This window comes from Urocampus carinirostris, chromosome 13 (assembly GCF_059441175.1).
Source record: "Urocampus carinirostris isolate Australia breed hairy pipefish chromosome 13, RoL_Ucar_1.0, whole genome shotgun sequence".
Taxonomy (NCBI): domain Eukaryota; kingdom Metazoa; phylum Chordata; class Actinopteri; order Syngnathiformes; family Syngnathidae; genus Urocampus; species Urocampus carinirostris.
Genome location: NC_142361.1, coordinates 24,694,146 through 24,719,613, shown reverse-complemented (window position 1 = coordinate 24,719,613; position 25,468 = coordinate 24,694,146). Strand labels below are relative to the sequence as shown.

General features: G+C 38.1%; 1 protein-coding gene across 1 annotated transcript in view; it reads left to right on the top strand.

Annotated features, from left to right (window-relative positions):
- Positions 1-25,468, top strand: part of tarbp1 (TAR (HIV-1) RNA binding protein 1) — a 28,798-nt gene continuing 3,330 nt past the window's right edge. The window contains exons 1-28 of the mRNA XM_088351483.1: positions 1-926; positions 3,375-3,481; positions 3,552-3,615; positions 3,699-3,847; positions 3,905-3,957; positions 4,279-4,376; positions 5,253-5,388; positions 5,514-5,610; positions 5,683-5,772; positions 7,368-7,509; positions 7,586-7,834; positions 8,540-8,637; positions 8,713-8,850; positions 8,919-9,136; positions 11,220-11,433; positions 11,497-11,685; positions 13,536-13,735; positions 13,804-13,875; positions 14,524-14,644; positions 15,201-15,308; positions 15,394-15,543; positions 15,629-15,715; positions 16,278-16,483; positions 16,551-16,632; positions 16,716-16,881; positions 19,536-19,721; positions 19,780-19,904; positions 22,507-22,643. Of these exons, the coding sequence (XP_088207609.1) occupies positions 65-926; positions 3,375-3,481; positions 3,552-3,615; positions 3,699-3,847; positions 3,905-3,957; positions 4,279-4,376; positions 5,253-5,388; positions 5,514-5,610; positions 5,683-5,772; positions 7,368-7,509; positions 7,586-7,834; positions 8,540-8,637; positions 8,713-8,850; positions 8,919-9,136; positions 11,220-11,433; positions 11,497-11,685; positions 13,536-13,735; positions 13,804-13,875; positions 14,524-14,644; positions 15,201-15,308; positions 15,394-15,543; positions 15,629-15,715; positions 16,278-16,483; positions 16,551-16,632; positions 16,716-16,881; positions 19,536-19,721; positions 19,780-19,904; positions 22,507-22,643 (4,544 nt within the window). The 5' untranslated portion in view covers positions 1-64. The remainder of the gene's footprint in view (positions 927-3,374; positions 3,482-3,551; positions 3,616-3,698; positions 3,848-3,904; positions 3,958-4,278; positions 4,377-5,252; positions 5,389-5,513; positions 5,611-5,682; positions 5,773-7,367; positions 7,510-7,585; positions 7,835-8,539; positions 8,638-8,712; positions 8,851-8,918; positions 9,137-11,219; positions 11,434-11,496; positions 11,686-13,535; positions 13,736-13,803; positions 13,876-14,523; positions 14,645-15,200; positions 15,309-15,393; positions 15,544-15,628; positions 15,716-16,277; positions 16,484-16,550; positions 16,633-16,715; positions 16,882-19,535; positions 19,722-19,779; positions 19,905-22,506; positions 22,644-25,468) is intronic.

Below are 25,468 nucleotides of genomic sequence, written 5' to 3'. Positions count from 1 at the left end.
GTGCCGCGAGAAAAGCCGGTCGGAGTATCATTCTGAAAGAATATTTAATGACTTCTACTTAAAAATGAATTCAATTTTAATCAACGCAATGTTGTCTACTTCGCCTAACTACGAGCTTCTTTTTGACTCGTTGTGTTGGCCGGTTGACGCTTGGCCAGAAACGAACCGTGTCGAGGCATTGACAGTTTTCATTGAAGGGCTCGAGCAGATTATCGCTATCAGAACAAACCCAGAACAACGAAAACGCATTCTAGATCAAATAGAATCCATTATCTGGACTCATTGCTTGCCCTTTCTCTCCAAGATATCAACAAAAACGGAAGAAACTCGTTATAGGGAGACGACATTGGCTGTTTGCAGACTTATGTCCACATGTGTCCGGTTTTGTGATCCAGAAGTGGCGAACCGAACCACCATGGTCGTCCTGCCTTCTTTATCAAACGAAGACCCACCCGGAATAAAGACACTCAGCATGGAGGTTGCAAGTGAAGCCCTAGTTGGTCTTATTCCTTCATTACCAGATGATGAGATCATCCTGCACATTTTATCAAATGTTCTGTCGAGTGTCAGAACTATTCCGGACGAGTTGATCTCCAAAGTCACGGTTAGGCTCTTGTTAGCCTTGTTGAGCTCCTGCAAGAATCCAAAACACATTCTCAACAAGATTCTGAACGAAATTTGCATTTGGCACGCTTCAAAAAGAACAACTGCTGTAACAGAACGTGCATTGCTGTGTTTGACCTCCTTGTCAGACCACCTGGTGACCTGCAAAGATCCAGACCCAAGGTCCTACCTCCAGTTCTGGTTCCTGGTTCAGGATGGACTTATTGACAGGGATTGTTTGTCCCGAAAGAGGGCTTTGTACTTGCTGAAAAGGTGTGTGGCATGGTCACAGGAGCTAGGAGGTGATTGTCCTGCAGAACCAGGTAAAATTATTTGTTTGCAATTATATAGTTGTGCATATCATTTGACCACTTGTGTTTTTTTTCTTCTGCCAGTATGGCAGGTGTTGCAACCTTTTTGAAGCGGAGAAGTACTTCTTTGTTACTGATAAGTGCAAAGGGATGCCTGTGTCACATGCATTTTTAAAATAAAATATTTTTTTTACTATGTTATTACCAGGGTGAAATCTGTACTGCAGTAATTAGTACAACACGCGAAAGGTCCCCCGTTCGAGACCGGGTGAACATATTTGTTGGCCTGGAGAGGGATGGGTGCCACTAGGCTGTACTTGCCCAAGACACGACACAGGAAATGGTGCCTTTACAACCCCTGTGGTTAAGGGATACAACTACCCACCCACATAAGGTTAACATTGGCAAAGTCACCCTCTAAAATGTAATTCTCATCGTATAAGGGCACTGAGGGATTTACTAATCATCAATTTCGAATGCTCATTTGAAATCCAATGTCCTGGAAAGTCTTGAAAACTCAATACGTAGTCCATCCATTATCTGCTCCGCTTATCCTCAGTAGGGTCACGGGGGTGCTGGAGCCCATCCTAGCTATTTTTGGGCAGCGGGCAGGGGACACCATGAACTGGTTGCCAGGCAGTCGCAGGGCACACTGATACAGACAACTCACTCGCTCATTCACACCTAGGGACAATTTGGACTAGCCAATTCACCCGACATGCATGTTTTTTTGTGAATGTGGGAGGAAACTGGAGTGCCCGGAGGAAACCCACTCAAGCACGAGTAGAACATGCAAACTCCATACAGGAGATTCAATCCCATGACCTTCGGAACTGTGGTGCGGATGCGGTAACCACTCAGTCGCCATGCCGCCCTCAATACGTAGTATTGAGTGAATCATCTTAAATGGCAGATGGTGTGCAATTTCACTCATATTAGTTGTTTTTCTTCTAAATATGAAAATGAGAATTTTTAAATTTGCCAGTTTATTTTGTATTTTTTTTTCTATTATTGTTTTTTTAACAACATTTAACGTGATTTATCTCGTAAGAATAAAATTATAACACACAAAGTAATTTAATTATCTTAAATTTTGGATGGTATATATTGGGGAAAATAAATGATTTAATGAAGCAAAATATGCTGCCCTATTTTACCCCTATTTTTATCCATCCATCCATTATCTGCACCGCTTATCCTCAGTAGGGTCGCGGGGGTGCTGGAGCCCATCCCAGCTATCTTCAGGCAGTGGGCAGGGGACACCCTCAACTGGTTGCCAGCACACAGGGACAGACAATTCGCTCGTTCATTCACACCTAGGGACATTTTGGACCAGTCAATTAACCTGACATGCATGTTTTTGGAATGTGGGAGGAAACCTGAGTGCCCGGAGGAAACCCACGCAAGCACGAAGAGAACATACTGTACAAATTCCACACAGGAGGTTCGATCTCATGACCTGAGAACTGTGCTGCACACTCGCTAACCACTGCACCGCTGTGCTGCTTACCCCATTTTCAATCAAACTTAACTTATTTAGACTTATTTTTAAACAATATTTTATTTTATGTCATGTGGTAAGATTGATAAAATAATACCTAAAATTAGCACAATTATTTTGAACAGATGATGGTATATAATTTTGCTCATTTTAGGATTCTTATTTTTCTTAAAAAATAAAATCAAGTGATATTATCAATTTAAAATAAAACATTTTACAAATGTTAATTATTTTATTTAGTTATGTTGCGTTAGAAAAAAAAATCAGAAAATTTGGTAAATTACCGTATCTTAAATGGCCAATGGTATATAATTTTGCTCATTTTAGGAATTATATACAACTAAGAATAAAAATGTAAAAAATGATACATATTGGGGAAGATTATTTGTGCAGTGTAAATGGAAGGGATGCAAGTGCTGTACTTTTGCATCAAGGTTACTATAATATTTACCCTTTGCGGGTGAGGGGCTTATTGGGGCATGCGATGTAAGTAATATGCTTACATATGCTTACATCCGTGTGCTGCCGCAGAAAACAAGAATTCTCCCACTATATCTCCTGCATGATGTAAGAGGCATCTAAAAGGAGCGGAACGAAGGGGCTGGGAATCCCCTCCTCTGTATCAATCTCTCAGAAAGAGTCAAGATCGTGCAGAGGGTGTAAGTCGGGTGCCCTCAACCACCCTAAGACTTGAGGTGCTAAATTTGCGTGGTTTTAGTATGATTGAGTGTAAGAGAAGTGGGAATGGAAGTTTGTTTCTGAGAAGAAGGTTGGATGTCTTTGCATTGAGTGAAACTAAGTTCAGAGGGAGTGGTGAGGTGTTTTGGCATTGTCGTTGGCACAGTAATATTATATTTATATTTATATTAAAATGAACCTTTTAATTATTCAGACTCATTAAATATTTCAATTATTAATTTTATGTGAACCATTTCCTTTTGTTGTTGATGTTATTGAAGTAAACGGTGACCAGACCTTGTTCAAATGGACCGCCAAATGCGAAGAGATACTCAAAAAGTTCTGGGAGGATTATGTGTTGGTGATGGAGACTTTGGAGGAAAATCAGGTAATAAAAAAATCAAGTCTTCACTCCATACAATACCGCTAAGTCATTTGTGTTGTTTCTTCATTTTAAGGTCCACGTTGTCCGCCCAGTTCTTAACAGGATAGACTCTCTTATCCAAACTATAGTAAAGGAAGGTATTACTGTCTTTTGTTTTTTAAATATTACTGTATGTTTAAATAAACCAAGGCATCGCTAATGTGCTTTATTTAATTTCTAGGTCAGGACCTTTTCCATCCATCGTGGCTGCTGTGCATATACCAGCGAATGTTTCATAGTGAAAACAAAACTTTAATGCGAGCAGGTGTTTGTCACCTGCTCGAATTTCACGTCCTCCACCTGCCGACTTTTGCGTCCACTTTTTCTCAGGTGAACAAACTCACTGGATTTAGCTGTACAGATAAACTAATCTAATTTTCTCTGCAGTTTATCGTCGGCCCCTTTATGGAGGTTCTCTCAGAGATGTCGCTCTACTGCAAGTGAGATTTTAACTTCATCAAGGAAATACAGTAGACCCCCAGGTTACGGCGTCTCTAACTTATGATTTGAACTTACTGAATAATGGTATGCTTTTTTGCAATGATAAATTTGAGCAATTTCCTGCAGCAGATTGGACAAGGTCCTAACAGCAAGGGTAGCACATTTGGAACACAATTGGTTATTTACCATAGGTTTTATCCCCCACTATATGAATATTTCACCTTGTGATCCTACCTAGGAACAGATTAATGTAATTTCTCAGGGGTCTACTGCATATTTACTTTACATTTTTTCCTAATCATATTTTTTTCCTGCTCCAGGGCAACTGACCAGCGCATTGGCGACTGCCCCGAGCTGGCGGTTAAACTCCAAATCTTCTTGAAGAACTTCTTTAACTCCCTTCCGGTAGAAGATAGAGGTACAAAAAAATTATAATAAAAAAGTACAGTGATTTAGTTCAAATCAGGGGTGTTTTTATGTTCTGAGCTTTGGGGCTGCTGGTTGTCTTTATTTTACATAAAACCATTTAGGATCATTCAATGCTTACACACACTCACACGCAACAATTCAAGGGACAGTGTGTAAAATTTAGTGCCTCCTAGTGGTACAAAAAAACTTTAATTCAATTTTAAAAAACATTGATTTGATTTCTGGGAAAAATACATGAACTATCAAACCAATGTTACGTTTTATAGAAAAAATCCTAGGTCGAAAAATGTATTTCTTTTATATAGTGGAATCTGCACTTAGATCCCCCTATGTTTCTCTGGCATCCAGCCACCCTGAGGCTGTGCACTGTGGCACTGCCCCTCACTCACACCTGACAAGACAGTGCCATCTGTTGGTCAAATATTAACCACTGTGGCTTTAAGCTAAGCTGATCATTGTTGCATTCCTTTCAATGCACCTAAAAGAAGGACTAATATGTGTTAATAATAACAAAGTCATGGTATTAGGTGCTAAAATAGTTGTTTAACATAACCATTATATAACTCTTACTGTATACACCACAGACTCTGCCGCTTTGCTGCAAGTGACACTAGGCAAGAGCCGTGCTAGGAATCTAACGGACTGAACCATTTCAAGGCAGTGGAGTATTTCCGACGCTGTTTTGTTCACATTTTTGTTAGTTTAGCGTTTTTATTTTTTTATCTAGCGTTTTTCATTATATTTAAGCCTATCCTGTCCTTTATTAAGAAGAAGGGAGTTTAAAATGCAATAATTTTTCGGGGGCTTCGGTTGAATTTGAGAGTGCTTGGTTACACCCATAGTTTCAATTTCATCTGCTTTTCAGGCCCCGTTTTACTGCAGACGATCCAGCAGCTGGGATCTAAGCATTGGTGTGCAGTACCCCTCCTCTTCATCTCTCAGGCCTTGTCCTGTCTAACTCCAAAGCCAATATTGACGATTGATGGTGTTGCCGCCCTCAGGTCTGCAGAAAATGACTACTTTGGATTTGGAAGTGCATATTAATTGCATGCTTTCTTTACTGCAAAAATAACTACGTTGGTTATAGAAGTCCACATTAATTGCAAGCTCGGTCTACCGCACTTAGGGAGGTGCTGCGCTGCACCATGATCACGCATCAAGTCCTTCTGAGAGGCGCTGCCCAGTGTTTCTTGTTGAAGAGCGCCCTCTGTCTTATAGATGTGGTAAGAAAAAACAATGTGGCTTTTTTGAAGGCGTTATTCCATTGAAATTATGTTATTTTGTACTTATTTTAGAGCACAGTGACGCTGGATGACATATTTAACTTCCTGGGTTATTTCCGGGCAGATGAGTCACTTTGTCGAGGCACAGAACTTTGGAACGAGGTATTTTCCTGATTTTTGTTGCTTTTAACCTGATTTTCCTCCAAAATCTCCATAATCAGGACATATTCCTCACAAGGGAGAAATTGTTAGTGCATTATAAAATAAATTTGTCAAAATACTTAACAGCAGGAGGCAACAAATGGGATTAAGTGCAATTTTAATATCAATTTTAACATCAATTTAAGATAGATAGATAGATAGATAGATACTTTGTTCATCCCGAAGGGAAATTCACATTTCCAGCAGCATCCCTGAGCTGAAAACAATCGAGAACAAGATCAACGAACGTTTAAAACACTCGCTTTTCCTCTACCCGCATTGCAAAAAACCAACAACCTAATATGACTCAATTGATTTTTCATTTTCGTTTGAAAAAAATGTAGAAAAACATTATAGTTTTAACTTAAAAATGTAAAAAAAAGTAGCAAAATTTCATACCATCTGTTATTTTAGATAATAAGATAATATTAAGTATTACTTTTTAATCTTTTTTTAATAAACAGAAGTTAAAAATTGTGCAAAAAAGTTCAAATTAAACTTCAATTAAAAATGGAAAAGTGATCTAAATTGGGCAAAAAGAATAAATAAAAAACACTTTTACCTTTTTATTAAGAGAACAAAAATCCTACAAATGTGCATAATCATTTGCCATTTGAGGTAAATTATTGGCTAATTTTAAATGCTATTTTTATAGTTTTACTAAATAAAATAAGTTAACATTTTTGAAGGAAAAAAAACTAATCAAACTTGCATAATAAATAGAAAAAATGACCGAAGTGGGGCAAAATTTTAACCAAACAATCACTTGTATTTCTTTTTTAGTTAAACAAAGTCCTTAAATGTGCCAAATTATGTATCGTCCCATAATTTAATTTAAGTGATTTATCTTACTTTATGTATTATGTTTCTTATCTTCCAAAGAAAATCTGTCAAAATGTTATAAAGTAATACAAATTTACATTATTCTTAAAATATGTAATAATATAGATATTTTCTAAGAATTTAATAGTAAAAAAAATATAGGAATACAAGACAATACATATAATGAGCAAAATTGTATACCATGTGCCATATCAAACAATTTGGCTCATTTTACGCATTATTTTTTCATCTTACAACTAAGATCAGTTGAAATTATGTTAAATAATAAAAACGCTAATTGTTTTTAAACATTAGATGAAATAAGAGGGATGGGTGCCATCAGGCTGTATTTGCCCAAGACTTGGCACGGGTATGTGTGCCCCTACAACCTGTGTGGTAAAGGGATCCAACCAACCAACCATAACACTATAAAAGACTTAAAAAAAAATCAACATTATGCAACATGTACAATATGTTTTTAAACTAAAAATATAAAAAAAATTATAAAAATTTGCACCCCCCAAAAAAAAATCAACTTTAGATGAGTAAAATCAGTACTTGAAATGAGCACTTGAGGTGTATTGTACATTTTATAAACATTTTTGCCTAGAAATCTTTCACTATTAAGCCTTTATTACGTGTTAATCTTGGATTGCCATGTCTAATCCTGTTGAAAGCTACGTTTTTATCAATGACAATGAAGACATTTCAATTCGGTGTGTTTTCTTTTTTAGGTTTGTGTCTGGCTCTCAAACAACGAAGGCAATTATAAAAGCATGCCATGTGATGGAGGCGTTGATTCTTCAAATAAACAGACTTTTAAAGTTTATATTCAAAGCAAAATATATGAGTTTTTCAATGTTCCAGCATGCACTGGTAAGATAAGAAGAATGGGGGTGGGGTGGGGGTATCTGTACTTTTTTGTTTAATCAGTCTATGTGCTGCTTTAAAGGTCAGACGCAGAGTTTAGTGGACCCCAAAGAGGCAGACAAGTTGGCCAGAACTATTCTGTTGTATGCCGACATGGAAAAGAGTCGATCCGGAGCAAATATTGGGGAAAACATCCAGTTGTTAATGTCCCCTATGGTGCAGACACTCAAAAAGCTCAGCACTAACGTCTACATGCCCTTACAGAAGAGTGACAAAAGCCTGCAGCTTGTTCTCCGACTGCTCCAGCTCAAAAAAACACCAAAAGCGAATGGTTTGGAATAATACATTGATTTTTATGAATGTGAAGGTATCAGTATGCGATTGTTCATCATGAGAGAAACAGAAAATTGCAAATAATTTATTGCAATTTTAAGGAAATAGGCTATGTAAAAATAATACTAAAGTACACGAAATAATTTAAATGATCTGACATAAATACAAAAAGACTAATTGTTAATCATCATTTTGCCAATTTAACTACATTTTACCTTTTTTTTTGGTAAAAAAATGTAACCACCGGTAATACTGAAATATACATATTATAAATAGTATGATTTTAATGCAAATACTAATAAAAAACATGAATTTAATCATTCATTATTTGCCCACTCCACTACATTTTAACCTTTTTTCTGGTAATATAAGAAAAAAAAAGCACGTAATAAGATCATCAGATATGGCAGATTATTTTGGTCATTACCATTATTTTTGTTTTACATTTAAAAAATCATGAAAACAAACCCATAAAAAAGTAAATTCATTTTTAAATAAGCAAAAAAAATCTGACATTAGAATAAAAAAGTTATGACTATTTCACTGATTTTTTCAGATTTTTCTTAATTAAGGCCATCGGGGATGTTGAGGCCTTTATTTAAAGATATTCTGTGTATGTAATATTAGTGCATACCCGTACTGGTATTGATCCCCAAAATATATTTTGTGAATGCTAATCAGTGACTTATCGTTTCTTTATCAGTGGATGAAGTGGAAGCAGCATTTGAGAGGCTCATTTTTCAATGTTCCGAATCAATCGAGGAGTTTATCACAAGGCGTCTGTGTGGAGAACTGAAGGAGGTAAACAATAAAAAAATGTTGTTTTTTTTTTTGTTCATTTGCTGAAGGATTGTGTTTTTTTTTTTTTTCATGCAGCTTTGTGACATCGATCGGGTGGAGCTCTATCTGTGTGTCTTAAAGCAGCTGTCCATGCACAGTTCTCCAAATGTTCCATGTTCCTTTCCTAAACTCATCAAGTACAGTCTCTGCATCCTGCAAGAACCAGCTGAGCAGGTCAGACTGAAATAATCACGCCACAATTTAGACCAGATTTCAGCAACTGATCATTTTTCTTTCAGTAGGTCCCTTCAATGGCCAGCCAAGTGCTCAAAGTGGTTGCTATGGCATCTCTTGCTACCGTTTGTGGCGTCATTCAGCCACAAGCAATCAACCTAGAGACTATTTTGCTTCTAAAACAATTGAATGAGCACTTTTACGAGCCGGTTATGTCGACAAGTCATTTACATCTGGGACGCTTCAATGAGAGGCTGCTGAAACCTCACAAGACAGACAGCTTGTGGTAAGTTTGGAAATTACCGGGGTTTGTACAGGAGCTTGAAATCCATGAAAATGCTTAAATTTTAATGTTGTGTTTTAAAGGTCAGGAAAATGCTTGAATTTGGGGTGAAGTGCTTGTAAATCCTTGAAATGATTTCCATTGCTGTGTTACCTAACAGTCTGACTTAAGAGACCGCGCTTCTTAAGGATTTTTGTTCAAGTGTTCAAAAATGATGCTGATGGTGGCTCCAGTCATCATCGAGTTGTCATGTAAAGCATTACTACTGCACTCTACTGTCACATCCAAGAGAATAGGTTTTTCGGACTAGTCATGGGAATCCCGGCTCTTTTTCAAAGAGTGCTCGTTCGGCTTGTCTCACTGAGAAGAGCTGTAAACGGACTCTTTTTTTTTTTTTTTTTCCCATGATATATTAACAATTATCGTAAAACATTATGCACCAAATGATTTAGTAATTAATAATTGAATATGTTATGAATATGCAGAGGACCCCTGCAAAACTCAGGAAATATAAACTCAAATATACACAGATCTACAAAGAAAAATAAAATACAAAAAAAGTTTGGATATTTACACGCTGAACAGATTTGAAGTTGGACAACACTAAATCCCTGAAAATGAAAAAGAGTAAAATGTAAATTAAAATTATGAACTTTTAGAGCTCTAAATAAATGATAAAATGCAAAAAAAAACATAAAAAATATTTACTATTTTTATCAATTCAGACACAGTAAATAAATTAAAGCAAGTAAAACAAAAGCAAAAGATCAGCAATCTGAAAAATTGATTGCACTCCGCTTCGGAGCAATAAGAATCATCAAAATGAGTCAAAATTTGGCTCATTTTTCAGCTTTTTATACATAGTGTCCTTTACTACTTGTTTTGTCTCCCGTATTGAACTCTATTGTTACCCAACACCTAGAGAGCCCTTTTTGTGTTTGTAAACAAGTGTGACGTATTGAAACTGCCGTGCATTTTTAAAGCATAATGGCAGAATTCATCTTAGTTTGTAGCAGCCTAGTGACACAAAAGATCATAGATAGGGACGGCACTAAATAACTCAAAGTATGTCCTAGTAGCAAGATCGCAACTTTATTTTAGTCATCAAATCCCCCCCCCTGGAAAAAGGCTTCTTTGATCGGTGCTGGATTTCATCCTTTTAAGGTACTGGAGAAATTGAAAAATTGGCCATTAGAGTGCTTGAAAAGTGCTTAAATTTGTCCATTTAAAAGGCGTACGAACCCTAATCTATTAATGAATATACATGCAGACATTTATATCTACATGTTACCTTGCATTTTAAATGTTTCTTTATTTCATCAGTTTAGTTTTGAAACATTTAGAATGCGCCTTTTTAAAGCCCTTCATTTGAAACCAATTAGTTACTTTCTGAGTAATGCACTACTTTTGGGTGTCAATAATCTAGGTGGTAACTTCTAAAATGAGGTAAATATCTAATGTTTTTCAGTAACACATCCAAATCTGGTTTTCAAAGACTATTCAATAGTTGGATATTGTCATTTGAGAAAGGCACATTTCTATTTTTTCGTCATTTCAGCAATTGTTCTCAATGCAGCACACAATTTGTTATTAAACATTTGTTTGTATGGAGGGACGCCAAAAAGGGAAACTGGGGACAAGAGTGGCAAAAAAACAACCTCTATGTTTTAATTTGTAGTACCGTACTTTTTGTTTAATTAAGAATGCTGACGTATGTGTCCCATGGGCCATAGTTTGCCCACCACTGCTTTATGGGTGGATTTGAATGAATTTCCTTTTTTTTTTTACAAAGAAAAAAAACAATTGAAAATGTTTTTAGAAATGACATTAACAATATTTTAATGTAAACAATGCAGTACAAACTGTTTTATGAAAATATAAATATTGATGAAGGAGGGGGCCCACAAAGGAAAACTGGGACAAAAGTGGCACCAAAATAACATTTTTTTAAATTTATAATACTCTAAAAAAAGAGAAAAACGTTTTGTTTTCGTGGGCATGGTTGAAAGGTTTATATGTGTAGGTGATAGTTTGTACACCTATGCTCATGTTTGTCACATTAAAGTGCACCACTACTTTATTTCAGTGAGCAGGGCCCTCTGCAGGACTGGGGTCGCATTGCAGCCCACTTTATGCGGGACCAATGGATTTGCCTGACTTTCCTCCTAAATACACTGGAGCACACCAACAACACAGAAACAGCCAAATTCGCTCTAAATTGCTGCGTGGACGCTTTGGCTCTGCTGCCCAGCGATTTGGTTCTGCCAGTTCTTGCCTTCATGGAGGCGGCTTTGCCTCAAGTGAGTTTCCGTGTATTTGCTTATAAAGAAAAATGGTGGTCAATTTTGATGCTGTGATCTTAGTTACTGCATGAAGACGAGGCCCTTTGTGTGGAAGCTGTAAGACGAACCTGGGAGCTGGTGCACGGGCTCAGCAATAACGCACACGACTTCTGGCCGGCTCTCAAAGGTTTTGTCTCTGTGGCTTTCCACCAAAAATTGCTGCTGCTCACTGAAAGTCAAGCCCCATTGTTGACGAAAACCATCAAAAAGGTAACCAGACAGATACAGTAGTACCTCTTCAAACGAGCACCTTTACATTTTTTATTTGGAAGACAAATCTTGCTCTGTGTACGACAAATAAATCCATGTCAAGAACATTCCCAGAGGCTACCACTAGAGACCGCTCTAGACCACTCAGTGCCAGCATCAGCATTCCAGTTTGCACATGCAAACCATTACGGGGGAAAAAGTGCTGAAATTCTTTGGGTGTGTTTGTTAATTTAAAGTGACCGTAACTTTAATATTAATTGTACAGTTAAAACCTACCAATCATTCCAAGTCTCTCATACCTGTCAACCTCAGCCAATTGCACAACATTCCCTCTTATTAAGCTATTATAAACATTACAAGCACAATGCATCACCTCTTTACTCACAGAAAGACTGACTATGTAGAATACTAGGACAATAATAGCCATCTACGATGATGCTGTTGTCTGCTAATAGTGATCGATACGATCTGGATTAGCGCCGAAATGGACAAGAGTAGATACATCTTTTTGAAAGAAAGAAAAAAATCCCTGAATGAAAAATTGTATTTGGCGTACACAATATGAAATAATCCAAACCAGATGAAATAAAGGGAAAACATACGAGTTGACTGGTATGAAATCTCACTCTTCTTTGCAACCCCCTTTGTTAATATCATCTTATTCATGTCAAGGCATGTTTATTTGTATAGCCCTTAATCACAAAGAGTCTCAAAGGGCTGCACAGTTATTGTAAACTACAGACTATTATGACACCATCCCCTGATCTCAAACCTACATGAGGGCAAGGAAAAACTAAAAAATCTCAACATGAGGAAAATGAAGAAACCTTGAGAAGGGGTCGCACACAAGGTAATCCCCCTTCCAGGATGGCCAGGGTGCAACGGATGTGTCAATAACAAATAATACACAGATATTTTCAACAGGAAATATAGGTCATTCACAAGATAGACAATAGAAGCATATTTTAAGCCTAGATTTAAACAGTTCCACTGAGGTTGCAGATCATATGCCAGGGAGCAGAGCAGTCCACAGCACCGGGGCCCGCATGGAGAACACTCTCGAACCTGCGGATCTCTTCTTGGCTCTTGGGATCACTAGTAGACCAGCATTTTCAGAGCGACAGTGATGGAGACGGGAGGTAACAAAGGCATGAATTATAATCTCCTCATCCCACTGAGACAACATAGGGCGAATTTTAGCAATGTTGCGAATATGGAAGAAAGCTGTTCTAGTAATATTCTTAACATGTGTTTGAAAGGACAGACAAATATGAAACCTACATTTTTGACTGAGTCACTCTGGATGATATTACGTTTGACAATGTTCAGAGCACTTTTTTAAAACAAGTCAGGGCCTTTAGATGGACCAATAACTAACATTTTGGTCTTTTCAGAGTTAAAGCGCAAGAAGTTGAATGACATCCATTGTATTATCTCAGTGAGGCAGGCCTCCAAATTTCCACAGTTTAGTGTGGCAAATTCCTCCATCGGAAGATATAGTTGAGTGTCATCTGCGTAGCAATGGAAACTGATATCATACTTGCGAATGATATGGAAGCATGTAAATGCTGAAAAGAAATATAATTTTTTAAAGTGTATTTACTATTTGAATGTGTTTTAGTGATAAGGAATATCTGTTTTATAGCTATTTAGGGATTAATAACTTCACTTGGATAGTTTCAAGAGGACGGCAATGGATTAGTTTAATGATTTCATATCAGGCATATTTGCTCGTTACAGGAGCAATTCAACCTACGAGCGCGATCCTGAAACCAATGAAGCTCGATGAAGAGGTATCACTGTATTGTCCAGCCATGTCCTTTCTTTCATTATTTATTTCCCTTTTTTAGGTTGCTACTGAGATCGTTGAACTGTCTGAGTCCAAGAATGGAGTTTTTAGTGTGCTGCTAAAACACTGCTGTCACACATGGATGCCCTCTAGCGGAGAAAGCAGGAAACAACAAGATGACACCTTAACCAGCGTTTTGAATCATATTAACATTGTGGCTGAGGGTTGCGTTTATGGCCCTGTGTTCAGGAGAGATCAGCGGTACTGATGATAGTTTTTTAGTGATTTATTTTTCGGAGAGAACTATTCATTTAACATATTTTCTATAGGCTTGTTCAAGATGTGCAGGCATATGTGGAGCAACTTGGTGCAAAGTGTGCTACCAACGCTGTAGTCGCCAGGTAAGATGCTGCCTTTTGTGTATGAATTTTCAGTTTATTTTGAGTGATGCTTGCTCAGATTATTGTATTTATTATAGATTTTAATGTAAAAAATCAGCCACTCGGCAAAATACAATAAATCTTTATGGCTAAACTGCTTTGCACCTTGGATTAAAAAAATACTTCTATTTATTATTAGTAGTCGTTGACTTTAAGTGACACTGTGTAGTAATTGACTACTGGACTTTCAAAGTAGTAAGATTGCCGCCATAGATTTTCGCTTCTTCAAAGGGCGTCGCAAGTTGTTTGATATAATGACAAATTTCCAGACATACGAGTGTTTAAAAATAAATCATCTTAATGTCATAGTACATGTGTTTTTGCTTAGTGTTTTATTTTTTTTAAATACATTTTTTTACACCATTAGGGTTTGCAATATAATACTAGGGCTTCTAATTCCTAAAAAGTGGTATTTATACAGTAATTTAGGGCAGGTTTTTGTTATTGCAGATTTATTTTCTGACTGCTGGAAGATTCAATTATCTTCTTTTCAAATGAAAAGCAAAGTATTTATATATTCAATCTTGCTTTTCTGTAATATTTGATGTTGCCTCTAGATGTCTCCCTTGCCAAGTAACAGTTGAAAAAAAAAGCTTTTTGGTTTTCCAGTGACGACAGAGATGACCAACTCCCTCGAATGTACACTCTGGCATTTCTAAGTCGCCTGGATGCTTCAAACTGTCTTCACGTGCAACTGATGGAGAAACTTGTTGTTACTCTCATTAAAAAGGTGACTTTAAATATTACGGCAACTATTTATGTTCAGTGAATCAAGGAAGCAAGGTTTAGGGTGCTCTGAGGAGAGTGATGAGTAACAAGGGTATGAGTATGGCTGTTAAGAGGGGACTGTATGAGAGTCTGATTGTGCCGAGATTTGAGAAGGAAATTCAATGTTTTGGAGATGAAATATTTGAGGAATATGTTAGGAGTGACAAGATTGGATGGATTGAGAAATGAAATTGTGAGAGACAGAACTGGAGTAGAAGTGGTACTGAGCATAAGAGAGGAACGGTGGACAAGAGAGTACTCGGTTGATTTGGACACATGGCGAGGATGCATGAGGAGCGAATGTTGAAGAGGACCTACAGAGCAGAAGTCAATGGAAGGAGACCAAAAGGAAGGCCGCGATGGACATGGTCTTGCTGTCGGTCACCTCTCTCGAGGGATATGACCAGGGTAGATAGATAGATAGATTCATGTTAAATGTAAATGTACAATGTCTTAGAAGATAAATGTGCCAGGTGAAGCATGAACGTAAACGTGTTCCTATCAAATCTTTGTTCCAGGATAAGATCATGTCAACATCTTTGCGCATCTCCAGTAACTCTCTGCAACATCGTGTGAAAAACAGAGTATGGCAAACCCTGCTAATAATCTTGCCAAAATTGAAAGAGGTGAGCCACTTACATCTTATTCATTATAATTAAATTCAAATTAGGGAAAAAAAACACTTGAAAACATTTTTGTAAATGTTCACAGGGTTTTGTGGCCTCGATACTGAAAAACATTTTTGAAGCTGGCTTCTGTAGCAACCAGGCTTCAGTCAAGTACCTCATCGAGTGGACTATTATTCTGATTCTTGTCCGCTATCCACAAAAAATAGACCTATTTTGGGATTGTTTCAACACGGTAAGCTAGAACTTTTTTTTATATACTTGCTTTTTTTTTTTTTTTTAAATTAAAAAAAAGTATATATTTTTTTGCTTTTGTGCAGCAACACGAAGGAACGAAGACCGGGATCTGTACCTTCCTGGCTGTCCTAGTACATTTTGCTGTTATTTTTCCCAGTCTTAACAATACGGTCAGAAACATCTTCAAAAAGTCAATGATTATGCTTACATGCAGGCAAAAAATCAATCAGAAATAGAATATTGTATTTCTAGAGTTATCCGAATGAATTACCCAGTGTTTACAAGATGTGCTTGTCATCTGACTTGCAAAAAATAGACTTACTTTCTATAAGGATGGATACAACTGTTGGATCCACATCATATTGATATTTACACCTGCAACATTTTGTTCGTGGGGGCAGAAAGTACAAATGAAATTTCCTGGCGAAATACACCAATACACATAGCGAGTGAGTCAGAGTTTTCATGCATCATTCATCTCTGTACTACAAGCCCCACAGTTCTTTTCTGTAGAAGAACTATCCCTGATTAGGGAAACTGCATGCGCACATAGAGAATCGGATTACTCAAATGCATATACATGCACGAGCGAGCTATCAGAAAGTGAAAAGGCGAAAAAAAAACATTGTCATCGGAATGTTCCGTTTTCAATCGGATTTTTACCTGCATGTAAACGTACTGAATGCAAAAAACCTTGCTCCTTAAACATATTTATTTCCTTTTCTCATGAAGGGTGTGCATCTGGCCAAAGCACTGGATGTTTCTCTTCAGTGGTGTTTTCACCATAATTTCAGTGTACGTCTTTATGCCCTGTTGGCTTTGAAAAGAGTTTGGGGCCTAATAGAGGCCCAAGGAGAGAAGATGGTAGAAGGCTCGGGAGGACTTTCCACTGTGGTCAAGGCTTGTCTGCATCAAACAGAGGCATTGAAGAATACTGGGTGGGGATATGACACCATTTTTGAAACTTTATAAATGTAGTGTGCTAAAAAGTCTGCTCACATTTAGGAATGCAAACAAGAACTGGACCAGGATTCAAGAACACTTCTTTTTTGGGGCCTTCCATCCTATTAGGGATTACAGCATTGAGGTAAGTGTGCCTAGTACTGTATATCAAAATTATTGAACGAAAATGAACAAGGAGTTTTTGTTTTGTATTGTTTTTTTCCTTAGACAATATTCTACACCTTTCCGAGCCTTTCAGGGTTGGCTGATGATGAGTGGATTCCCCCAAGGAAGCTTGAGAAGCTGTCATGCTTTTTCCACACACCCCCATTAAGAAATCCCTCTCCAGACCTGAGCCAGCTACAGGCCGGAGACTGGATCCAACAAGATAAAAGTACTATTACACACATGTCACAAGGCCAGGGGTGGAATTTCTGCAAATTGAAAGATAGGCGGGGTCAGAAGGCAAAAAAGATTGATCGATTTGATTTTTTTGTATCTGCTAATACAGTCTCAAGCCCATGCATAAACAAAAAATATAACAGGGTTTTTTTGGTATGCATTTATAAATACTTGCAGACATTTACATATACGTACTGTGAATCACTATATATTTGTTTATTAATCGACCCTTTCATCAAAATGGTTGTGAAAGTGTAGTCAGGTCAAGTCATGTTTACTTGTATAGCCCTTAATCACAAAGAGTCTCAAAAGGTTGCACAGATCAAAGACTATTGCAAACTACAGATTATTATGACACCATCCCCTCATCTAAAACCTACATGAGGGCAAATAATACACATATTATCAACATAAAATATAGGTTATTCATATGCTATAGAGTAGAAGTGTGTTTTAAGCTTAGATTTAAACATTTCCACTGAGGTTGCAGATTGAATGTTTGAATTAGTAATATATATAAAAACTTTTTTTTTTAAATTATTTGTAGTACTTTTCATTAAACTTGTTGTTGAGCTGGCTGTATTTTACCCACCTCTAAGCCTGGTTAATCATCAAACCAATATTTAAATAAAAAAATGGTCGCATAAACCCAAATGTCATCTTGTATTTGTACAAGGTTCGTACAGGTGCTTGAAATCCTTGAAAATGCTTGATTTTTAATGATGTGTTTTCAAGGTCGGGAAAAGGATTGAATTTTGGGTGAGGCGCTTAAAAATGCTTGAACTTGTTGCCATTACCATGTTTTTTGGCAGTCGTACTCTATAAACCAGGCAATAAATGAAGAAGGAAAAAGGGTGTGGAAAATGACACTGACATGCCTGCTCTGGTGGCTTGTTACAATGGCGTTGTCACGTGAGGTGTCGCCGCCCCAAATTGGTTTCACTCAGGAGTACAGTTCTATCCAGAAAACTGGCTTTCTTGGCTCAGCTTACTGGGAAGAGACACCTCTTTCATCTCCCAAACGGTTCACAGAACTATTTATTATCAATAATATTAAAACGTTATGCACCAAATTATTAAGTAATTGGTCATTTCATTTTGCTGGGGATCCCTGAAAAACACGTGAATTATAAATTAGAATATTCCTAGAGCCACAACATTTGAGCTTTTTACACGCTGGACAGATTTAAAGTCAAACGACAACACAAAATCCCTGAAAATACAAAGCAATAAAATAAGAAAAAAATATTAACTCTTCAGTGATATGAATAAGTGATCAAATTTGAAAAACTATTTATAATTCCGTTTTAACCTTTTTTAACACATATCCTCTGAAAAACACGCAGCAAATATAATCTAAAAAAAGGAAAACAAAAAGTAAAAGATCAGCAGTCTCTAAGATTGAAAGCAGTCTGCTTTGGAGCAATCCATATCATTAAAATGAGGCCAAATTTCGCTCATTTTTCTGCTTTTTACACACAGTACTATCCTTCTGTTTTTGTCTTCCGTATTGAACTCAATTATTACCCAGCCACTATAAAGCCTTTTCCGTGTTTGTAAACAAATGTGAAATAGCCAAGCTGTGCAAAATAGCAGAATTCATGTCAGTTTATAGCAGCCCATTGATCGTCGATCATTGATTGGATTGCAAAATAGCACAAAGTATGTGATAGCAGCAAGATAGAGATTCATTTTAGTCATCAAAGACAACAACAAAAAAACGTTTTTTTGTTCGGCGCTTCCTTTGAAGGTACTAGTAAAATTGAAAAATTGGCCATTAATTTTCCCCCTTAAAAAGGTGCGCAAACCCTATTTATATAACTTTTATCTAGTCAGCTAGATGGATTAAAAAGCATGATGGGCCGGATATTGCCCGCACGCCATACCTTGCCCACGCTCGGTCTAGTCAAGGCGAACCTGGCCCATTTCTGAGTATGTCTAAAAAAGCAACCTTCTTTGTGATTTCTATTTAAAATTATGACTTTTTAAATGTGTGTGGCACAGTTCTGAGGTCATGAACCACCTATGTGGAGTTTGTATGTTTGTTCTCCCCGTGCTTGCGTGGGTTTCCTCCAGGCACTCCGGTTTCCTCCCACATTCCAAAAACATGCATGTTAGGTTAATTGGCTGGTCCAATTTGTCCCTTGGTGTGAATCAGCGAGTGAGTTTTCCGTCTCTGTGTGCCCTGCGACTGGCTGGCAACCAGTTCAGGGTGTCCCTTGCCCACTGCCTGAAGATAGGTGGGATGGGCTCCAGCACCCCCGCGACCCTACTGAGGATAAGCGGTGCAGATAATGGATGGATGGATAGATGGATGGACTTTTTAGATAAATGCAAAACTAATGCTCTCCACAGCCGCTAGAGGGCAGAGTTGAATTTGTATAGCATGGTGATTTGTTTCCAGAGTAAAACTACATTCACTCAACTGTTTAAATAAACCTGTTAACACTTTCAATGGCAAAGATGAGAAATAAAGCTAAAAATTTGGATTTTAGTTTTTTTGTTTTTTCTACTGCTCTGGCCCGCCTCAGAAAAAAAGTCAGAATCCAGCCCCATAGCCTAAAGGAGTTTGACCTTCCTGGTCTAGCCCAACTGAATCAAATTTTCAGCTTTTTGATCAAATTGTTCCTGTTTTTTGTCTCCAAGGTGAGGAAGACAAAGACGAACGCTGGGCAGAGGTACAGAAGAAGATAACCCCCTGGTGGATGGACATCCAGGGGCAAAACCCGGACCTGCAGCTGGTCCCGCAGCAGAGAGCGGCTCGCCTCGGCAAACAGCTTGGCGCCCTGCTAGTGGTCGCTTCGCTCATCGACAAACCGACCAACCTCGGAGGTCAGGCCACTACAAAACTGTATAAAGTTCAACTCCACTAATATGTCTGGAAACGTAGGTCTGTGCCGGACCTGTGAGATCTTCGGTGCTAAGGCGTTAGCACTGGACAACCTCCGCCACATTAGCGACAAACACTTTCAGTCGCTGAGTGTCTCATCTGAACTTTGGCTTCCGCTCCTAGAGGTGACGTAGATGACATACACTTTAAGCCTTGTGCACACCTCGTACCGACCGCGCGCGACGCCACTGGCGACCGACATTTTGCATATGGCCACAGGTCTGTGGGGGCACTTTTTGGAAAAATACGGTGTGGCACAGAGCATCAAAAATTTTCAAGTGTGTGGGATAGCGAGGAGAACTGATTTGACGCGTGAGCAGTGATTATGAAACACGTTTTTGACCAGTGTTTACTTTTTTCCTAGTGGAAGCGAATGGTCCATTGAAAAGATGGGAATTCCGACTCCTTTTAAAGAACCGGCTTTTACCGCTCGGCTCACTAAAAAGAGCTGGCTCTTTCGGCTCTCGAACGGCTTTACAGGTTGTTTCGTTGTTAGTTCCATATATTTCCGTTTATTACGCATTATTACAATTGGGGGAAAATAAAGCAAAATCAACACTCAAAGGGTAACACTGAAAACACAGTAAACATAACTTAAAACATTTATTAATCTGTACAGAAAAAGACAAAATAATTTTAAGCTGTTTTTAAACTCAACAAATCTAAAGTAAACTGCACAGAATCCCTGAAAATAAAATGAATTTTGACCAATCATAAGAGAAAAATAGCATCTCAAAGATTAGTTGGTAGCCTGCTCCCGTCATCCGCTTCCAAGAGCCAGATCGTAGAGGTGTTTCGTTTGCGAACGACGCGAAGCTGTTGACATCAGCCTTGTCAAATGTAGGCCTCACTTTTTTTTCTTTTTTTTAGAGACAGAGGCTTTTCATCAGTAAATGCTGTATTATAATTGTAATTGCGTGAACTAACTAAATGTTAGTCGCTATTTTGAATGGTAACATGAAATGTGTGACGTAAACATCTTGGATAGGAAAACCGTGCGGCTGAAAACTGTGGGGCACGGCGCCATTGGCACTCTGCAGCCAAAGGCATTGATGCTAACTTCCCCTCGCGCTTGGCGTCAGGTGTGCGCTGGGCTTTATTTCAGAATAGAATTGTCTTTGTTGTTATTAGTTACAATATAGTGTACATTTATGCCAGAAGTGAATATTTGAAGGGTGAAAACTTTAGATTTGGTATAACTGTTGGGTTAATAGAGCAGTTTTAATGCTTGGATAAAAATATTTTTAAGTGACTTTAACTGTTGAGTTAAAGCTTTAAAGCTGGAGTGTGTATTATATAACGACACTTAGTTGTGTAAAAATACTTTATCCTTTGAAATGAAACACTATTGATTCAAATATAAGCAAAAACATATACCATCCCATAAGCATGTTTTTCTTAAAGTCCAGTCATATTTATTCGCATAGCCCTTAATCACAAGAAGTCTCAAAGGGATGTACAGAAAATACACAGGCAAATTCAATTCATGCGTGTTAATACTGGTTCCAAAACCAGGTGAGAGCAGAGTCCTTTCGTAAAAATTTCAGTAAATACTGCAAACCAGAAGGCTTTAAAATTTAGAAATTATAAATAATTATAAAACGCAACTGGAAAAGTCCGCCATCTTACTATGTTAGCCACTCAACTGCAGGCTATGACTGAATCTTACTTAGCTTTTTTTAGTAGCTTCCTTGTGTAACTTAGCAACTCACACAGCTCTGATGAACTCCAGCTAATGGCTCTTTTCAGCCACTCCGGGTGTATCCAGCTTGCTCTGTCTTTTGTTGTCGGTAGCGGCGAGTAACACCAGCTGTCATGTCACTGAGCTCTGCATGTGATGGTCGCCAAGGTTTGTGACTTAGATATCTTTGACTTTTTCCACCCCACTATTTCCTTCTCTAGCCGGTCATGTCAAACACTTGGCCTCAGGCAATGTTTGCTGCTAGCTGCTATTGCAATTGTTAGTCTGCTTCTACAAATGGTCATGCAAGCGACGTGTCTGAGTTGAGTGATTTAGAATCCCAACACTTGACAAATCCTAGTTTGCTTGTGGAATCTTTTACTGGCTTTTTAGTAGCGTCTTCCGCTATTTGCTAGAGTTAACCAGTTAGTCTAGCTCTGACCAAGTGAACATTGCTGAATTCTGTGATTCAGGGTCCCAACTTGACAAATCTTGGTTCAGTCACGCAATCTTTTACTGGCTTTTTTTTACTATCTCCTCTTGCTTGTGTCAAAAGTTAGCCTGATACAGCAGCTTAAAAACAACTACAGCTCTTGGCTCTTTTCAGCCACTGCTGGTGTATCCAACATGCTTGGTCTTTTGGATTAACACCGGCTCTCACGTCTTGTCGCTGGCTGAAACTAATCCTTGCTAACGTAAGTAGATACGAAAGTCGGCTTCTGAACTTTGTGAAATTGTATCATTTGCCTTCTATAGCGTATCTTCTTCAAGTGGACATACAGCTCCATTCTAAGTTACATTGACATATAGTGGTAAAGTATTACACACTGTCACTTTAAAGTGGTTTAACTCTTGAGTTAAAGCTCTAAGCTCCAGAATCAAAGCCTCACTTTTTGTCAGTCCTTATTTAAAAATGTGATTTCCTTTGTTTTTCTTTGCTTTTTTTTTTCATCAGTTGTATTTAAGCGTACCGGTAGATGTTTTATTATCATTGTTATTATCATTGATTTGCCCCTCTATTCATCCGAATGTGATTTACTCATCAGGTAAAGCCAGTGGAGTTGGCAGACTTCCTGCAAGTAAAAAAGAGTCATGGCTACTGCATTGTTGGCGTAGAGCAGACCGCAAACAGTCAAAGTCTCCAAGACTACCAGTTTCCTGAGAAGACCCTGCTACTTCTAGGGTATGATTTGTTTGTTTGTGGCATTTTTATTAGGCAAAGAACACAAGAAAAAAACCAAGATCAACCGCTAATTAAAAAAAGGAAGACACAAATATTTGCTCAAAAAACAGCCATAAAATACAATCATACATACATGTGTACTTAAAGATAGTAGGGCTGAAGATTTTAAGTGCCTACCTTTATTCTATTTGTTTTTCTTCGCAGGGAAAAGATATTCAAAATCACAATAAGAAAACTAAATATTAGTCAAGTCATGTTTATTTGTGACACCCTTAATCACAAGGAGTTTCAAAGGACTGCACAGACCACAGATTATTGCAAACCACAGACTATTATTACACCATCCCCTGATCTAAAACCTACATGAGGGCAAGGAAAAACTCAAAAAAACTCAAGATGAGGAAAAAGAAGAAACCTTGAAGGGGCCGCACACGAGGTCATCCCCTTCCAGGATGGCTAGGCTGCAATGGATGCTGCAATAACAAATAATAAACAGACATTGTCAACATAAAATATAGGTTATTCATATGCTGTAAAATAGAAGTGTGTTTTAAGCCTAGATTTAAACCGTTCCACTGAGGTTGCAGATCGAATCCCAGGGGGCAGAGCATTCCACAACACCGGGACTGGACTGGAAAATGCTCTCGAACCTGCGGTTCTCTTCTTGGCTCTTGGGATCACTAGAAGACTAGCATTTTCAGAGAGAAGGCTACAGACCCAAACACAGGGGGGTATTAATTCTGAAAGATTTGAGGGAGCAAGTCCATGCATGGTTTTGAGTGATATCAACAGAACCTTAAAAACACATCTTAAGCTAACAGGGAGCCAATGTAGGTTAGCTAAATTGGGTAATGTGATCAAGATTTCTTGTCTTAGTTAAAAGCCTCGTTGCAGCATTTTGTATCAGCTGCAGGCTCTTGATTTCGGACTTTGGGAGACCGGACAAACGCATGATTTATAATCTCTGCATCTGACTAAGACAGCACAGGGCAAATTTAATCAATTTTACGAAGATGGAAAAAAGATGTTCTAGTAATATTCTTGACGTGTGTTTGAAAGGACAGATTGGTGTCAAATATGACACCTAAATTTTTGACTGAGTCATTTTTGTCAACATTCAGAGCAGTTTTTCAGAACAAGTCACGGCATTCAGATGGACCAATAATAAACATTGCGGTCTTTTCAGAGTATATATAGCTACAGTATACATACATATATATATACTGGACTGTCTCAGAAAATTAGAATATTGTGATAAAGTTCTTTATTTTCTGTAATGCAATTAAAAAAACAAAAATGTCATACATTCTGGATTCATTACACATCAACTGAACTATTTCAAGCCTTTTATTATTTTAATATTGCTGAATTTGGCTTACAGCTTAAGAAAACTCAAAAATCCTATCTCAAAATATTAGAATATCATGAAAAAGTATACAAGTAGGCTATTCAACTAATCACCTGAATCATCTAATTAACTCGAAACACCTTGCGAGGGTTTCCTGAGCCTTAAAAACACTCAGCTTGGTTCAGTAAACTAAATCACTGCTGATCTGACTGCTGTCCAGAGGACCATCATTGATACCCTCCATCAGGAGGGTAAGACACAAAAAGAAATTTCTCAAAGAGCAGGCTGTTCACAGAGTGCAGTTTCAAAGCATATCCACAAAAAGTCTGTTGGAAGGGAAAAATGTGGCCGGAAACGCTGCACAACCAAGAGAGATGACCGCAGCCTTAACAAAATTGTGAAGAAGAGCCGCTTCCAGAATTTGGGGGAGCTTCAAAGACAGTGGGCTGAAGCTGGAGTCCAGGTATCAAAAGCCACAGTTCACAGACGTGTCCGGGAAATGGGCTGCAATAGCCGTATTCCCATGGTCAAGCCACTTCTGAACTCAAGACAACGGAAGAAGCGTCTGACTTGGGCTATGGAGAAGAAGCACTGGACAGTTGCAGAGTGGTCCAAAGTCCTCTTTTCAGACGAAAGCAAGTTTTGCATTTCATTTGGAAGTCAAGGCGCCAGAGTCTGGAGAAAGGCTGGAGAAGAGCAAAATCCAAGTTGCTTGAAATCCAGTGTGAAGTTCCCACAGTCAGCAATGTTTTGGGGAGCCATGTCAGCTGCTGGTGTTGGTCCACTGTGTTTCATCAAGTCCAGAGTAAATGCAACTGTGTACCAAGAGATTTTAGAGCACTACATGCTTCCATCTGCTGAAAAGCTCTATGGAGATGAGTATTTCATTTTCCAGCATGATCTGGCACCTGCCCACAGTGCCAAAACCACCAGTAACTGGTGCACTGACCATGTCATCACTGTCCTTGATTGGCCTGCTAATTCCCCTGACCTGAACCCCATCGAGAATTTGTGGGGTATAGTTAAGAAGAAGATGAAAGACACCAGACCTACAAATGCAAATGAGCTGAAGGCCGCTATCGAAGCATCCTGGGCATCAATAACACCTCAGCAATGCCAAAGGCTGATTGCCTCCATGCCACGTCTGATTGATGCAGTAATCCGTGCAAAAGGATTCCCAACCAAGTACTGAGTGCATCAATGGACATTTTCAAATGTTTGATTTAGTTTTGCTGTTATAAAATTATGTTTTTTACTTGGTCTGAGGAAGTATTCTAATATTTTGAGATAGGATTTTTATGTTTTTTTCAGCTGTAAGCGAAAATCAGCAATATTCAAATAATAAAAGGCTTGAAATAGTTCAGTTTATGTGTAATGAATCAAGAATGTATGACATTTTTGTTTTTTTAATTGCATTACAGAAAATAAAGAACGTTATCACAATATTCTAATTTTCTGAGACAGTCCAGTATATATA